Here is an 18446-nt window from a genome sequence, read left to right as displayed (position 1 = left end):
TTAAGTAATATAAGTGGCAATGTGTTGTGCAAATAAAAAGGGTTGAGCTTAGCGCTTTCCCTTGGCCTGGCCGTGTTACCGCGTGATGAGTGAAAGTGTGAGAAACATTTCATGTTATTGTTATGCTGGCTAGACAGATTATGGCATGCCTCATTTCTTGATTATCTTAGGGCCACAAGTTTTTTAGTGTTACCCTCGCTAAATAAAGTGTTTACTTACTTACTTACTCCGAAAAATCATCAGAAAGCAATCGCGCCTTTTATGAATTCATAAATTCGCACTGAAATGTACAATTGTAAGGCGATCCGACACGATAGAGTGAAAATCAGCGCAACGTTTTCCTGAGTTGGAGCTATAAATTGGCTGCGTTAAGTTTTTCAATGAATTTGAAATCCAGTGATTGCATTTTATATTGCTTGATCTCCTTGAGAGCAAAGTTTTTGCTTTGTTTCGTTTTGTTTTAATTCTTTTAAGGCTTCAAGATTTCCGACCAATTGAATTGTAGCTATTTTTGATGAAAAACTAGCTAAATAATACCTCAAACCAGTTGACAATCAAGCTATGTTTCTGAAATCAAAGGGAGTGATTTCTCAGAGATTTTCACTCAAGGTAATGAGATGGTATACGATTTATTTAAGCCAAAAATGTAAATTTATCAAGGCTCAGTTCATGCTCGTAAGACCTGGGTCTTGGAATTTATCCGTTTAATTCCAGAATCATGTTGCTGGCTAAATATAGTAACATAGTTACCATGGTTACGAGTCAAAAGTGGCTACAAGCAAACAAGACTCAATAAATCCCATGCTTCCATCACGTCGTGCAGAGCAAGAGGCCGGAAAAGATCTAATCATTTAAGTGGTTAAGTTTGACAGGGCCTACTTACTATCGTCAGAGGCTGAACAGGTGCGAACTTCGATGACTGAGTTAAACAAAGTTCCATTTTCAAAGGTTTCCTGTAGCTGCAGTAGGGTTTCCCAAGTGCTCCTTAAAAATCTGAAGTACATCCTCGCGGTTACGTTGCCATCACCTAACTGGCTGCGAGAGAGTAAGATAATTTTATTTAAAGTGCTACTGTGATCAAAAATCGATTCCACTTATTCTTCGTATTTCAAAGCTATAAACTGAACCACTAAGTGACCGAAGTTTTAAGCCTTTATTTCAAAAAGACATCTGTTTATTTTGACTGAAATTTTCCTAATTAATGGTCCGCCATTACTAACTTTACAATCTTGAGAGGGCTGGATCGAGGATAAGATAACGTCAAAAACTCACTAGTTTAAAAATGCAATGTGTGTAAACGCGCCTAAAATAATATGCAGCACAGGGAGTTTCGAACTTTCAGACTTTTAAACTCGTGTTTTGCATGTACAATAAGCTGCGTTTACACGCTGCAATTTTAAGATAGTGAGTCTTTGACGTCATCTTATCCTCGATCCAACCCTCTGAGGTCCAATCGGTGAGTCTTGAATGTGAAATGGCGGACCGTGAAATCCTAAACTTGCACTCAAAGAAAACAGCCTTTGGATAAAATTCGAAGCTCAAGATTTTGCCAGTCAAGTGTCAAACAAACACGTTTTTAAAATCTGAAAGAAAAAAGGGAAGTGAATTTTTTTTTATCATAGTAGCACTTTAAGAAAATATATCATAAAACGACGAGTGTGTCTGCATTCTATGAATACAATACCCCGTGAAAGTTACAAGCTTACGTAGACCCGAGCAGCAGAAAACGGTTTCATACGTGCTTTCGGACTCTCCCCAACAATCTTGAGCATTTTTAAATTCAGGTTTTGTAAGCGAGAAAAGACGTTTCTATTGTTCGTTTAGTAGACCTTGAAAACCCACAATAATGATTGATTCTCCCATAGCTTTTTATTCTCCGATAGAACGCGATCGTGGACCCCATGCTTTAAGGCCTTAAAACTGTTCCTTGATTGTGGGAAGGCTTTCAAAGCCACTTTAAGAGTTCAAAAATTTAGGGTGGCTCTGCCCCTAACCCCAAAAATCTTTGAAAAAAAATTAATTGTGACATCAAGGTAAAGCTCTTGGAACTGCTTCCAACCATGTCAAGCATTGTGATAGCGTCATTTGTGTTCTTGCCACAAAACCACATAAGAGACATTCGTAATAAGCTCACCTGAAATTAGATACTTCAGCCTTCAAAATGTTTCCATGGAGGGAGTTGCTTAAGTTGCTCATCTAATACAGAGAAAGTCATTTTGTCACTTTAAGTTAGTTTCGAGCTAGAAATCAAATATACGGCGTACATTTTGAGGTGATAACCATTCTTAGGCCACAAGCGCTGTAGTACTTTAGATATAACTCTTTTACAAAAGAATATGTTAGATTTTCCCTTAAATTGGGTGGCCTTTATTTGTGAATATTGTTTATGAGTTTCTCAGAACCAGTTTGCATGGTTGCCTACAACCATTTGACCAAGCCATGGAATGCCCTAATTCCAAGGGCCGGACGATGCAGAAATAGAGGGGTAAAATACCTCGACCTTGTAAACAAGTTAAGGGCAAGTCATAAGGAATACACACAATGTACACTGGAATGCATTTATTTCCACCTGTAAGGAGGTCCCCATTCAAAACATTTATTCGTGGCTGAGGAAAGCGTCAGCAACGTACTATCTCTTTCGCACTACCTTAAAATTACTCAATAAAAATTAAAAACAGACGCACCCTGTCATCAAACTCTTTTACTAAGTTCTTGTATTCGGTGGACCGATTTACTGCTAAATTGGGATGCCAAGGTAGTTCCTTAAGTACGACATCCAAGTAAGCATCAATTGGAATCCAACTCTTATCTGCAAAATCATGTGATGTGTTACAAGAATACTTTTAAGAGTAGGCTTATTCCACAGTGAGCAAAGATTGGAGGCGGACGGGAAAAAAGCAAAATCTGTATTTTGGTACAAGATTATATATTTCACTGATCCCGACCAGAATAAAGGACATCTGAAAGTTTCTGGAGCCCACTTTCAAGTCACAGAAGCATACTAACCCCAAGAAAGGTTATATAATAGAAATTAGATACGTTATGCAGTTTGCTCGCGGATAATGTTACCATAAACGTTGCGTAGATGTTTTCTTGGAAGATGAAAACTGCCTGTTAAGTGGCCTTGGCTGTCCACGTGAACAACACTTCGCGTCACAGGATTGGCTATTTCTAGACCCTCCTGGGATTTTTTAAACCGGAAGTGATCTATAAATATTAATCCTTCTATATGGAGGACTAACCCGCTTACCCTTCATGCTCTCTTGACCGAAGATATCACAGGCTTTCTTTAGCTAACGTTGAGAAATGACCCCGCAATCTTTTAAATATACTTCAAATATATACTACAAATGAGCTAACCTGAAGTCTACTTTCACTTAATTCCATTCTACCAAAAGGAAATAAAACTATACCTTACCTCTTACGTGGACCCACGGGGCTGTGAGGATAGAATTATTGGCCTGGAAGCTTTGGTACCAAATTGCTAAATGATCGAGTTCAGCAGTAATCGAATGGTCATCATCTTGAGATCCAATTTTAAGATGTCGAAGTAGCGTGCGATTCCCAGTGTTACGATCACAGTCGTTATTAAATTTCCAAAATATTCGGCTCGAGTCTACGAAGATTTCAAGTCCACCACCTGGTAACCCAGGGTCCTTCCAAGTAAACACCAAATGAGACCATAAATACCTCCTAATGCTCGCCCGGTAGCTGGAGCAAACGTGGTTCTGACTGTTAACAATTATCTGGAATCTGTCACCTTTAACAGCAACCGCGAATCCGTTATAATCCCCAATATGGTGAGAATCTCTGTTGATATTTCCGAACAGAAACTTGTCCTCTCGATCGTGGTCATGACGATCTGACTCCTCTGACTCCATTACCTTGATAAACACGGAGACAGTGAGACCTTGAGTGCATAGCGATGGATTCACAGGACACTCGTCCCCAAATTCAGGTAGTGGATTAATTACAGCCTTCAGCCCTACACGTAATCCATTTCCTGTGGGAGAACGCTTGGCTATGACGTCACCGGAGAAGGAGCCTTGTTGCGAGGTTATGTTGTCAACTATGTTATTTGGAAGATTGAAGTCCCAGTAATGATCCGCGTCCTCATAAAAGGAGTAAAATTCTGAAAAAAAAAAATGGACAATTTATAACTGTCTCGCCTTTAAATATTACACAGTCATAACTGCACAATATTAGTTTTATAGGGTTAGACTGTTTACAGCCTATTTCCCGAACGCGAAAAGAATCGTCACGAACCAAATTGGCGTAACAGCGAAGCGCACATACAGGCATTGTGAATAGGCTACAAAAAATAGTATCTAGCAACCGCAATCTAAATGATCATCTTCATATTGATGATTTTACAGAAACCTGCAAACTTAAATGAAAAGACGGCAGCTGACCTGCCAGCTGCAACTACTACGGCTTGAGTCATGAAATAGAATGCCCCAATGTTTTTTCACTCTGCCATTTTCAATATCTTGAGGCAGTAATATATTATGCACAGGGAAAAGGGCGAAGAAACATATCAAGGGGGTCTCAATGGGGCAGGGGGTAGCCTTGACGGCTGACAGTTAATTTTTTTCCGATGTTGACGGTTGACGGTTAAATTTCAGACCTTTTGACGGTTACCAAGAGGACATTTCTTCTATGAGTCTAAATCAATATTGGCTCTTGCAATTTTCAGTATTAATTTTTGTGTTTTGGAGGTCGTCTTGTTCTTTCACTGATGAAGTGAAGTGAAATATTGCTAAGATACTCGCTAATAGTACATAATTATTTTAAAAATATGTAATTTATACGACTGAATAAGTGAAAAATGAATATTTGCTAATGATAACCATAACTTACATCAAGGCCTCGAAGCACATGTATTCCATGGGATGTTACATAATAATTTGAGAGCTCGTTCTGTGTGCATCGTTAAAAGAAACATATTGCAGCGCAAAGAATTAGCATTTTAGTACTCTACTCACCGTTGAACTCGTTCTCTCCATCGCCTTGCGCGATATGTGGCAGATCCAAGTACAGTTGTTGCTATGTCGCTATAGAGTAATTTTTGGTTTTTCCACATAATTTTACCAATTTGTATAGGCTCGATTAGCAGCCGCTGTTACGATCTGTACAGCTTGAGCTCGAATAAGGAGACATCAATTTTTTGGACAAATCTTTCAAACCGAGGAAATTGATCAAATGCTGTTTAAAACTCCAATTGTGAAAATTGCCCGGTTAAATATTAGTTGTTTGAAGGGTGAAATGGAGAGAGACCCCCTATCAAAGGCTTCTGTCATATTAAACACGCAGGTCTAATTTCATTCTCAAGAAAATGAATTAAATATTTTGTAACATTTGTTTCCGTTTTGCAGGTCAAATCCTAGAATAGAAATCAAAACTATACATTTTACCCTGTAATATGTACCAATTATTTCTTTCACTCGTTTGATAAAGAAATATGGACACTGAATATTTGAAACCGTGTTTGGCTTTATACGGAGAAGGGAAGAAACTAAATTACAGATCCCCTACATGCGGTGCGTCTCTTCGATCAGGACAGACTCTCTTCATCAATCTGAAAGGTGCTTACATTATATGAAAGAACACTGTGTGAACTCTTGTTTTTGCTCAAGGAAAGGGTTTCCTTGTCTCTCTTGTTCTCAAGGTACATATGTGATTTCTATGACGCATTAAATGCCTAAAAACATCAAACTGGCTATCACACGTGTCGATAATTTCTAGAAAGAATTGCTTGGCCTCTCCACAAGTGGTAATTAGCACTTGATAGGTAAAGCAAGCAATTCTAATTGTAGCTATTGTTAGGATGTGATTATTTGCATTATACACTAATGAGAACTGTGGGTGGGCGAATTGAGACCTTGAGCTATGCGATTCACATATGAACTGAATCATACATGTATGTGAACTGCGAGTGGAAATCTTAAAGATAAACAAATCGTTCAGAAGCTTCGTTGGAAGACAGAAGCGAGTTCTGATTGCCACAAAATCTTTATTCATTGCTTGCTTCAGCTACTGTATGAATTTGCTTGTGAAACAATTTAACTCCAGATCGGACACCACGCCAACTCGAATTTCTCCATTGTTTTCATGTTTTCATGTTTTTTAAAAATCGTCAGTACATCGGGCGTCTAATGAATTTTAGATTCTCTCGAAACATGTCCCGTTATGATGATCTCTGACTCGTTTTTTACGCATTATAATAAGAGTGCGGCATATATGCTGTAATCGTCTAAATACAGAGGAAAAATATCCGTTCTGTTTGTCACATACTAGGGAGCTTAAGCAGACCACGAAAGCGACGGCAATGAAAACCTCACCAAACAAGGCGTCGCCCTCGGCGTCGCCCTCGGCGTCGTCGTCGTTGTCGTCGTCGTTGTCGTCGTCGTCGTCGTCGTCGTCGTCGTCGTCGTTGCTTAAGCTCCCTACTCTCTACGTGAGCTTTATCTTTAAACTCAAGCCTCTGCTAAATATCAAAAGATATACAAGAAATAACGCTGTGTATTAACTCCTTGCAAAAAAATAATAAATAACAATAACATAAAAACGGTATTCATTTTATTACCAAATGCTGTCTCGTAATCACTGCAGGCAATTCATCATGTACTTTCTGCATTGAAAAATTTTGCAGACTTCTAGAACTGAGCACAGTTTATTCCACATGTCTTTTTTTGACAAACGCTGAGAAGTTTTGCAAAAATACCTGAACGTCAGATACTGACAGTGAGTGGTCGGACAAATTTTCCATTTTGCATCTTAAAGAAAAAGCTGTTTTGCACCTGTTTGCAAATTAAATGTTTGTTCTTCCATAAACATACCTCTCATTTTACATTATGCAAAAGGAACAAAAACATTTTTCGACTTTTACATCTAAATTTAGTAAAAGTAGTAATTTTCTTTCTTACTTTGAATAACTCTTCTTCGTGGGAAAAATAGTGATGTAAATGAAAAGAAAAGAGACTTTCTTACGTAAGCCAAAAATGGTAACTAAAGTTCATCTTCAGTGATGTTCAACACGTTGCAAAATTGGAAAACAAAACACCCTGCGAATTATATCTCCTTATAGATCAATTAATAATTTTCTCAAGAGTCACGCTATACAAAATACGTTCATAAAAGTGTATCATTTAACAGGCTTCGTGTTTTTGAGGTAATTCAAAGAATCGATATTCAACTTCTGAGCTCACCATAAACGTAACAGCTGAAGACACATCAACTGCTTGAAAACATCTTTTGTACAGTTTCAGCCAGACAGAATTCAAAGATTTTCCCAGGACACAAAAATATTTGTCAAGCAATTAACTTGTTGTTGTTAATGATGGCAAGGCTTCATTGCACTAAAGTTACAGGCAATCGAGTATTACACCTATGGCGCAATAATTATTGCATAACCTTAGATGTCTTTCAAAGCATCTAACTTTTCAGTTCGTGCCTTTCAGTTCAGGATTTTTATCACTGACCACCTTTCTCAGAACGTTAAACTGAGCAAAACGTTTAAGCTACCCAGCTGCTTTTGCAAACATGGTCAATGCTTTTAAAGACTGCTCAAGACTAACTAAAAGATCGTCAAGGACTTTTCAAGGACTTTAGCACATTCCACGATGTCTTAAGATAAAAGCCTAAAGTTACATGTAAGAACTTTTGCACATCAAAGATTAAGTAGTTTCATTGGGGCTAAAGAATATGAAAATAAGCACAAACCAAACTGAGCTAACTTACCGGCAGTCATCACCAAAGCTGTCGACCAAAGAGTTGCAGAGAGGACTAAACACACCTGCCAGGATGAAAAAAAGAACGCGTTCTTCAATAAACGTGTCAAGACTGATCAGATCAATAGCTCATTTTCTGGAGACTTACCAGCGTTCGTGGAGAAATCATTGTTCAATCAAAGGCCAAAGAGGCCTTAAAAGGATACACAAGTCGTCAAAGCCTTTGGTGTTCGATGGACGGTTGTTTCTCTCACTGCAGATTCAAGAAAGTGATCCAAGGGGGATGGTATTAAATTATTAAGGAACTTAGTGTCCTGTTGAGAAGGATTTGTTTGGATTCCGTTTCTAAATTCATTTAAAATACACCTGCGATTAAATGGTTTCACGCGTTCAGACGCGGTTACTCGAACGGCCACGTAATCAAACGCTAACTCTCTCCCTGCCCAGTGTCTCGCCGTCTATCCTTTCTCTCAGGTTCTCACGTATATATCGTTTATTTCGCCGTTATCAGCACAGACAACCCGGCCCGCAGAAGGCTGAACCACAGTGCAGCAGAATCAGTCGATTCATCACTGGACATTCTTGCTTACGTTTACGTCATAACTATGAATTAAAATGCCTTAATTGTCACAAGATGCACCGAGGCTTGGGGTCTAAAACAAAAGAAAATGTTTACTTGTGTCTCATCATTGCTGTTTTTAGACCCTTGTGCCTCAAGGATATGTTAGAATTTTTGTTGCATCCGCTTTTTCCTATTATCATACTGTAAGAGTCGGCTAAATGAGCCCCTCCTCTCGAACGCTTGACCTGCTATGGACCACAGTGGGTACAACTAATACGGTGAGCTCGCAAGTTCTCCAACATTGTATTGTAGTTTGAGAACAATTCTCCTATTTTACTCAGCACTTTGGTCCTCAGTTCGGAAACGCCCTGGAGGTGAGCTGCACTCCGGACAAAATGTTTTCGTGTCCGCGGTTGGTTATGCTTCGTTGTATGAATAAAATCTGTTTTTTAAACCGTTGTATTGCAAAACCAAAACCAATTAGCAATTATAATGGCTAATCTCAACAAATGAGCTCACCCAGTGAGAACAAGAAACAAATACCTGTGTTCGTCGCCAAACACACGCTAGACCAAATCGCAAAACACAATATCTACGTCACGATAGTAATGAAAGTGTCTGTATCAAGCCTAGCTGGTCGCTTACTGGAGGTGGTCGCTTATGAGATTTTACACCATATTGGGTCAAAATTTTGCCTCATTAGCATAACTGCATGGTAACTGCAGAGATGTTTTATTCATGTGAAAAATTAATTTCGAGAAAAAAATCCGGTACTTCCTACTGAGGAATTTCTACCCATGAACGCGATAATGTCACACCACCGCAATATCCAACTTCCGCTCTATTATCTGTCAAGTGGTCACTTACGGGAGATTGAAAACCAAAGAAAATTTTAAACTGTAAGCTCTAAATGTGGTTAGTTACAATAGGTGGTCGCTTACAAGAGGTTTCAAATATAGTGATTTGACTAGGAAACTTTCGGTAGTTTGGAAAACTGGTCGCTGTGGAGAGGTGACCGCTTACGAGAGGTGATCGCAACCGGAGGTTCGACTGTAGTACCAAAAGCTGACCGCGGCCGATTAATAAAGGTGGCTGGTTAAATGGGGGTTTTATTAACAGTATTTTGCTGACAATAATTTTGGGACTTTGATGACTGGCCGCGTAATAAGGAGTGATCGCTAAATAGACGTTCGTCTGTCTGAGATTTTGGGCAGTTTTTGGAAAATAAATGACTTGTGTAGTCAATGTTCCAAAAACCACAAAAACTAAATAAGGCTCTAGAAATGATTGAGGTGCAAGTGCCTCACTATTAAGACGAACTGATTTTCGGAGAATTAACTTCTTCTTTCCAATGATTGCCCCTGGCAAACGGGCGCACGGCATGGCTAAATTGTATCATAATTTGATAACTCATCAATTTGGTTTTTAATTTGATTGGTTGATTAGGTATCGCGAGTTTTTTTTTTTTTTTTTTTTTTTGATTAATCAGAATTACTTTTGAAAACCACTTTAAAACTCTGAATTTTGACTTTCAGGGAAGATCTATTTCAGTTTCTTTCAGTTGAAAACATGTATCTGATTGCTAGCCATTTGAGTGCTCTTGTTGAAAGGTAGCACGAGAAAATCAGTTTCGGAATCACTAGCAATGATTAGCGCATGGAACGGAAATGTGGAAAACTCAATGTTTTTCAGCATATTATTATTACTAGGAAGCTATTTAGTAAAATGAGTTTGGAGAGGTATGCCACACTACGATGACGGCTCAATAATTCGAAACACGTGTACAATAGTAAAACGAAATACAAGGACTGATCCCGTTTAGGTGCAAACTGAAGATTGAAGATTTAACAAATCATAACCGTTTAGTTGTTTCTGTTGTTCTGAAAGGAATAAGACCGAGTTTACCAGAGCACCAGGGGGTGATACATGCCATCTCTCCTTTTTGGATGAAACTTTGCCAGATTGAAGGTACTACCCAACAACTCTAAAAGACAAAGTGGGCCGGCTTTGTGATTTTTCCCTTAGGAGTTAGACCACTCCCCTGGGTTTTTGCCCAAAATCCTAAAAATGTCACTAAAATAAGCATCAAATTTAAACACCCCTCCTGCTTACATAATACATTGAACTTTATTGGTATTTCACACAAATAAAGATTGGACCTATCTTAGCTCACACCAGCAATTTCAAGTCATTTGAAGTGACAGGTGCCAATCAAGGAATGTCATTTCCTACCCATGTCACGCAACATTTAGCTATAAGGCAAATTAGCTCAAATTCTGACTCAAATATTGCTCAAGTCCAACTTTCTAAATCAAAACTAATTTCATCACAGTTTAGAGTCACCCTTGGCCTGATGAAATCAAGAATAACATTTTGGCATCTGTTATTTTTTGGTAATAAAAGTCGTTCAACAAAGAGACAAGGGCGAAATCTAAAAATATTAGACATTATAGAATCAGTTCATCAGAGTTTTTCTATGTTAATGTCATTAACAAAGTCTTTGAATATTATTTAGGGCAGTGGAAGTTCAATGAATGCAAAACTCTTTGCAACATCCCGTAACCCTCGGACGTACAAGGAGGGGTTAGGGATAGATGTCATCCCCCAAATAAGGGGCTGAAACTTTCATTAGCTGTTCATTCATCCCTTGCGGATATTTTGATATGTCAATTGAGTGTCCATCATTTTTTATGTTTTCATAGCAACCACTAGTTTCATGTAGGTTTGGCCAAAAATCAACTTTTTTGACATAATTCTGTATTTTTCCAGTTTTCCTCATCAAATTCCAGAAATTCACCAATTTGTACATTTTATAAGCATTCTGGCTTGATTTTGTATCAATTTCCATTATTTCTTGACTTTTTAAGAAAAAAGTAAAATCCAAGATGGCGGATCCACGATGGCGGGTCAAATGACGTCATTTGACATTATGCCATCACAGCCATTGAATATGGTATCATTTTGTAGAACAAGCTCAGGGCTATCTAATCAATGTAAGTTTAGTACGCTGTGCGTTAATAGAACGAAAACCAGAGGGGGTTCCTTCCATTTCCCGTTTATACCACAGTAGGGGTACGAGTTAGCTTGTACGCCCAAGGGTTAAATAACAGTGCAAAACACCTAAATTCTATCCGTACAATCTAAATATGGGAATGAACAGCCGTGATGTTTGAATTCTAAAACATTGACTATTTAGATAAGAGTTTTTCTCAGTATATCTTGCTTTTTAGATTACTCTTGAAACCCTGCTCAACAGGTCAAATACTTGATCTTGCAATTGATTAATGTCAACTCTTACTTTACACTCGGCATACAAACTCATCAATCCTGAGAAGTATTCTTTTCTGAAATTATTGTTCGCTCTCATTCCGAGTTCAAAAAACCCTTGAAAGTTTCACTTTGCTGCATCAGGCATGCAAGTAAATCTTGGTAAACACGTACAGTTGTATATAATACTTGAGCTGTGAGATTGAGCTTTAGCTAGCTTTTATGAAAATGCGGTTTTCTTCTGAACGTTCCTATGCTGAATTAACGGCAGATAAAGGTTATACCTGAAAGATGTTAGCACAAAACATTGTAAATAATCACATGTCTGCGAGTTAGAAGATGTGTGAAAAAAATTGCAATTCTGAAGAAAACTTGAGCCTCGAGAAGATCTAGTAGCTGAAATTATCTAAAACCTAGGGTCTAAGTGAGCACACATGACAACATACACGGCACCAGTGCCTTAGGTTTAGCAAGGTTTGGCCCGGTTGAACTTTTTAAAATTTTTCTAGGTACTCAAGAAGCTTGATTGGCTCTTGGCCATCGTTCTCTTTTCTGCGCAGTAACCTCCTGTGTATATCCGTAGCTCCATAGCCCTGTGAAATAACTGATTTGTTTTTTTTTTCTGGTCACAAGACTGTATTACATATTCTACATGGTGGATGGTAAAGTAGCTGGCAAGTAGTACTGTCTTCGTACAGCAAGCCTGGTCAAGATCTCTTCTGCTTCAACTTGAGACGGACTCAGATCAGCCTGGTGCATTGTATAGCTAGTCGGCCACTTCTGTACATTACAGACAACAGGCTGAAGTACTGGGCTATTTGGTCTGCAGCAAGCTACTCTTCTTTGCTGCACATTTTCCTGCCACTACTGTCTTGCACAGTCTCATCTTACTGCACTCATTCACTACACTTTCGTCCTGTCCCGTCACCTTCCACCAATGTTCTTTTCGGATATGTGTTCAGAAAAGAACACATATCTTTCTCAGAAAAGCGTGTTCCTTTTCGTGATGTTTTCAGACCCATCCCTTTGAGATTTCTCATGTGGATCATGATCACTAAAGGACGTTTGGGATTTCAACCCATTTTATCTTGATGCTGTCTATGCCGTTTCTCTCTCTAACTTCTTTAGGTGTTTACCTGCATCCATGTCTCTCTGCAGACTGCAAGAGATTGGTATGCTTTTGTGAATCCCTCTTCAGGGTAGGAGGAATACACTCTTGTAACTTTGACAACTTGGGACTCTCCTTCAATAGATTGCGAGGTCCTAGACCATAGTTAACAGATGGGCATGGTTGTGAAGCCCGGCAAACATCAGAGGAGCAAACAAAGATGCCAAGATTTGTGTTGGAAGGTCCACGACCGTGCAAAATATTTTTTTGCGCCCATACACTATGCATGAATTACGTAACCAAAACGTTTCTTTGGTCAGTTACTCGGTCAGTAGTATACAACAATTGTGTTTGTGCATGGTCAAGGCCAAAAAAGAGAACAAAAACATACAAAGAACTTTGTTGAGTTTCATAATAATCCCCCTCTATTAACTATGCCTAGACTGAGGCTGTTGGAGCTGACACGTCAAACTCTTGGCTGTAAAAGTAGCAGTCTCTCTTACAGTACTTTTAAGGGCTGCTCTATGCATAAGTCTGTAGGCCCTTGAGGTCTTCCAAATCCATTCCTCATGAGCAGGTGTGAAACGTTTACCAGGGCCCATATCACAAGCCTTCTACACTTTCAAACCTCCAGACTCGAAGCTGAAAAAATTTAGAGACAGGATCTCAGACATTGTGTGCTTCATGGTCTGGCCTGACTCTTGAGTCTTGACAATATTATTGATGTCTGACACCCTTTAACCCACTATTGGATATCACTAGCACTTTTAATGCCCTGGCCTTCATTTATTTTACAACACACATGGCTCTGCACTATGGCAATTCTTCTGTCACAGAGGTCCTTTCCAGCCTGTGGATCACTGAAATCATATCTGACAGTCTTAATGCCTGTGCACTCTCTAAGGCTGGCAAGTGAGTGGATTAGATGAGAACTAGGGTAACATCTGGTATTGTCGAGCTTTTCTTTCCAAAAAGTTACAATTGAGCAAAACATCGAAGCCATTCTTATCATTGGAGTGTGCACATCTGTAAATAGAAATTGAAATCCCTTGCGCAGTGGTAATAAATAATAAATAGCAACAATAAATATAAATAAATACGATAAATAATAATAATAACAACAACAAACTATTAATTATCACTTGGTGATATTACTTGCTGCTGATCAAGGTCTTTGGTTCTTGTTCCCATGCTTTCAAAACTATATGCACAATGTTTATCTTTATACCAATTAAGATTTACTTGCCTGCCTGATGCAGCAAAGTAACAAAAAAAATCATAGATGTTTTTTAACTCGATTCGCATGAAATGAATATTCATTGGGTGAGCTCAAGAGTTAATATATGAGGGAAAACAATAATGTCAGCAAAGAATACTTCTCAGGATTGATGCGTTTGTATGCCGAGTGTAAAGTAAGAGTTGACAATAATCAATTGCAACATCAAGCATGTGACCCGCCCGTGATGATCAAGCAGGGTTTCAAAGGTAATCTAAAAAGTGAGATTTGCCCAGAAAAACTCTCATCTAACTAGTCAATGTTTTAGAATTTAAATATCATGGCCCTTTATTCCCATATTTAAATTGTACAAATAGAATTGAGGTGTTTTGCACTATTATTTTAACCCTCGGATGTACAAGCTAACTAGAACCCCCACCGTGGTAGAAGGGGGAAATGGATAGAACGCTCTTGCGTTTGCGCTCTGTTTAGGCACAGCGCAATAAATTTACATTGATTAGGTAGCCCTGAGCTTGTTCTACAAATGATACCGTATTTGTTGGTTGTGACGTCATATGATGCCAAATGACGTCATTTGACCCACCATCGTGGATCTGCCATCTTGGATTTTACTTTTTTCTTAAAAAGTCAAGAAACAACGGAAATTGATACAAAATCAAGCCAAAATGCATATGAAATGTACATATTGGTGAATTTCTGGAATTTGATGAAGAAAACAGGGAAAAATACAGAATTAGGTCAAAAAAGTTGATTTTTGGCCAAACCTACATGAAACTAGTGGTCGCCATGGAGACAAAAAATAATGGACACACAATCGACATATCAAAATATTCATGAAGGATGAATGAACAACTATTGAAAGTTTCAGCCCCTTAGAGTAAACCTTCTTCAAAATTTTGAAAATACCTTATTGGGGGACGGCATCCAACCCCCACCCCCCTTGTACATCCGAGGGTTAAGGGGTATTGCAAAGAGTTTTACATTCATTGAGCTTCCACTGCCCTAAATAATATTCAAAGACTTTGTTAACGACATTAACATAGAAAAACTCTGATGAACTGATTCTGTAATATCTAATATTTTTAGAGTTCGCCCATGTCTCTTTGTTAAAACTAGCCTCTTGTCATGTTGTTCGAACGACTTTTATTACCAAAAAATAACAGATGCCAAAACTTTTATTCTTGATTTCATCAGGCCAAGGGTGACTCTAAACTGTGATGAAATTAGTTTCGATTTAGAAAGTTGGACTTAAGCAATATTTGAGTCAGAATTTGAGCTAATTTGCCTTATAGCTAAATGTTGCGTGACATGGGTAGGAAATGACATTCCTTGATTGGCACCTGTCACTTCAAATGACTTGAAATTGCTGGTGTGAGCTAAGATAGGTCCAATCTTTATTTGTGTGAAATACCAATAAAGTTCAATGTATTATGTAAGCAGGAGGGGTGTTTAAATTTGATGCTTATTTTAGCGACATTTTTGGTATTTTAGGCAAAAAAACAGCGGGGGGGGGGGGGGGGGGGTCTAACTCCCAAGGGAAAAATCACAAAGCCGGCCCACTTTGTCTTTAAGAGTTGTTGGGTAATACCTTCAATCTGGCAAAGTTTCATCCAAAAAGGAGAGATGGCATGTATCAACCCTGCCTGGTCCTCTGGTAAACTCGGTCATAAAACTTACTCTCCACTGGTGATAGTAACTTACATTCTCAAAAAAGTATCATTTTCTTGTATTTGTTTTTCTTAGTTCGTGATGCTTTCTCCCATTATCGAATGTGTAAATTGCACTAAAGGACAACGTCTTCGATTCCTAAATTTTATTGCCAGCTTAAAATATGGGTTTCGCACAACAAGTCAAACAGTAAAATTCTGCGAAAACTAAGGATCTTTTTTGAAAAAATGAGACTTGCTTGCCTGCAGACAATTCCATTGCCTTTAAAAGCTTTTACAGACAGCTGTTTAGATCATCAGATTTCAAATTGATTTCAGGGGGCAAATTGGGGTTATTTCTCTCCTCGTCTGTTTCTTCCATTTCCTCAATTGTAAATAGTGCCATAGAATGCAAAGGATTTGTGTCATCCTCCATTACAAGGTCTCTTTCAGGACTGCTTATAGAAGATACCTCATCAGAGTTCAAGGTTTCATCTAAATGCCAAATAACATTGCTGTTCTCCGTTTGCTTCTGCCAGAGGTCTGCTTCTGGATTCTGTATCTTGGACTTCATCAAACAAACATAAGCCTCTGCTGGGGTGCCTTCAGCCATTATGGACATTCTTCGGCTGATCTCATCAAGACGATTCTCTACGTAAGCGCAATCGTCCTCAAAGGATATATTTTCACAATACAGTTTAGAGTTCTTGCCTTTTTTCCTGCCAAATATGTTTGAAATGCCTTGGGTCAAATAGAGAGTCATAAAATTTGCCAAGTCGAGCTCGTCTGTCACAGCATCTAGATTGTCCTTGACTTCCCCCAGAGCATAGTTTAAAATTACGATGGATAGATTTAGGAAGAAGACAGTCATAGAAAAAATGTACAAGCTTGAAAACAAGAAGGCTAGAAGAGGGTCAACTTTTGCCATCTGAAAATTGGGCACCGCCTGGCCAAGTAGAAACTCAAACTGTGAGACACAGACTCGAAGAAAGCTGGAATATGACTCTACGAGAGCCCCGAATGCCAACATTCCTGACATGGCAAAAGAGCAAAATATAACAACGAACACTACTGAGAAAGAAGCCAAATATTTTGCGGCTAACCGAACAGTTATAGAAAGGAATATTATCTGCCTGCTGAAGCGCAGAAGGGTCAAAAACTTGAGTGTCGCCAGGAAGATCACAACCGAGAGAACGGTGGTCTCAGTGTCTAACAAGCTCAAAGCTTTGTGGAAGCTCACATTTGCATAAAGATTCTTGTTTAATTCCCTTACGGAATCGCTGGTTGTCTTCTCTTTGACAATATTCAAGACTGCAGCTGTCACAGATGTAATAATAAGGACAAGGGCTATCCAGTTCCAAACACTTTTAAAATGCGATCCTTTTTGACGGCTTATTTTAAAAAGCTCATTGACAAAGTAGGCGACCATCATGACAATAACAAGAAGGCGAGAAGACAGAATCAGCTGAACTAAACTCGTTTCTGAACCATCCAAGTCCAGCATTTCTATTCTTACATTAGTGTAAACACCACCAGTAGGCAGGAACTCAAAGAAATAGTTTGCTATCACCAGGATATTCGTGTTACTATTAAAAATACTGAATTCCACAATTAAGGCTCGAGTTCGCCGATCGATCCAGTTGTTTTCACTTAAGTCTTCCATGACCCCCCTTGCTGTCTGCAGATCGTACCCAAGATCAGCCACATAACCACCACCTCCATATGCTACGCGAGGACTTGAGGTTGGTAAATTACCCATGTCATGAGATGACTGATACCTCCAGGGCTTTGGACACAATGAGTCGAACAAGGACGGGGAAGCATCATAGGGGGGCTGTTCCCATTTCGGAAGATACATCGGTGTCTTGTCTTCACAACTCATGGAGTAGTACGGGTAGCACTCCTCGGTCACGTTGTACCTTTCCACAAGTCTCTTGGGACAGGAGGCTGTAGGTTAAACGACAACAACTTTAAATTATCTAACTTGTTACTACAACTAATAGCCCGGAAATGGCCAAATAATCAATTAATCCAAAATCAGAAAGTTAAAAATGCAGAACATACTGAAACAACTAACTATCTTTTCAGCGTTTGTATCATTTCAGTATACGGCCACCAGTACGAACTTCAACAAGGACAAAAGTTTGGACAATAAGAATGGGGAAAATATTAATCGTTTCAAGGTGTGCTGTTTTCCAGAAGTTTACAATATATAGAGACGTGCATGACTCGAGTGGCAAATTTTCCACGCAGCCACACAAGTGTCTGTAAACTGAAGGTTTTCTGCAAGGAAAGATAAACTTCGATTTTCAACTTATTTCACTCATACATAGATTTAACGCAACTGGTAAATTTTACGGTCTAACAATTTGTGGCGTCGTTATGTTTGTCATGCCTTTTTTGCATGGTTTATGTTGGTATTGAAATTATGTGAAAAAAAAAACATCACCTAAAACGATATTTACCTTGTCGTATTCTCAACTGCCTGATTCGTGGCATGCCAATCAAAATGGAAACTTGGTCGCTAATGTACACTGTGTTGTTTTGGTCGTCACCGTTGTACCAGTTTGTCGTATAGATACCAGGAGCGAAAATATTGGTCATCCAAGTCCAGAATCCTAGGGAGTCTCCAACCTGAAAATATGTAAAAAAGGAAGTGTAATGTCGTTAATATTCATGAGTGAACACATGTTTAGATCACGTGATCAGTCATTAAAAATTACAGAGTGAAATTTTCCGTATATACAAGCATGGCGTTGTGTGTCGTTTAACCCGCACTCGGTCCCGATACCACAGAAAGTTGGATAAAATTGAAAATAGGCATCCATCACTGGCTTTGCACTTATGAGTAAAAATCCTTGAACATCAATGACAAGAATCTCAAGGAATCAACAAT

General features: G+C 38.8%; 2 protein-coding genes across 2 annotated transcripts in view; both read right to left on the bottom strand.

Moving 5' to 3' along the window:
• Positions 1-7899, bottom strand: part of LOC149110802 (uncharacterized) — a 44688-nt gene extending 36789 nt beyond the window's left edge. The window contains exons 1-6 of the mRNA XM_089292332.1: positions 7879-7899; positions 7741-7795; positions 3419-4132; positions 2685-2809; positions 2135-2196; positions 884-1035 (exon numbers count right to left, since the gene is read on the bottom strand). Coding sequence (XP_089148458.1) covers positions 884-1035; positions 2135-2196; positions 2685-2809; positions 3419-4132; positions 7741-7795; positions 7879-7899 — 1129 coding nt within the window. The remainder of the gene's footprint in view (positions 1-883; positions 1036-2134; positions 2197-2684; positions 2810-3418; positions 4133-7740; positions 7796-7878) is intronic.
• Positions 7900-15702: 7803 nt separating this feature from the next.
• Positions 15703-18178, bottom strand: LOC149110801 (polycystin-2-like). Its single transcript, XM_089291160.1, has 2 exons — positions 18016-18178; positions 15703-17497 (listed from the first exon to the last, which is right to left on the bottom strand). Exons 1-2 carry the CDS (start codon positions 18152-18154, stop codon positions 15846-15848), a joined length of 1791 nt encoding a protein of 596 aa, XP_089147286.1. The 5' UTR covers positions 18155-18178; the 3' UTR covers positions 15703-15845.
• Positions 18179-18446: the final 268 nt, after the last annotated feature.

Source organism: Orbicella faveolata, unplaced genomic scaffold (genome assembly GCF_042242905.1).
Source record: "Orbicella faveolata isolate gen_17 unplaced genomic scaffold, um_ofav_v1 contig_24, whole genome shotgun sequence".
NCBI classification, from domain to species: Eukaryota; Metazoa; Cnidaria; class Anthozoa; order Scleractinia; family Merulinidae; genus Orbicella; species Orbicella faveolata.
This window is presented reverse-complemented; position numbering and strand designations above follow the sequence as displayed.

Bases quoted from the DNA above. Each gene is read 5' to 3' on its own strand.
- LOC149110801 (XM_089291160.1), bottom strand. From the start codon at position 18,154: ATGACCAATATTTTCGCTCCTGGTATCTATACGACAAACTGGTACAAC. The intron at 17,498-18,015 runs GTAAATATCGTT...TTTAACCTACAG, and splicing joins GCAGTTGAGAATACGACAAG to CCTCCTGTCCCAAGAGACTT.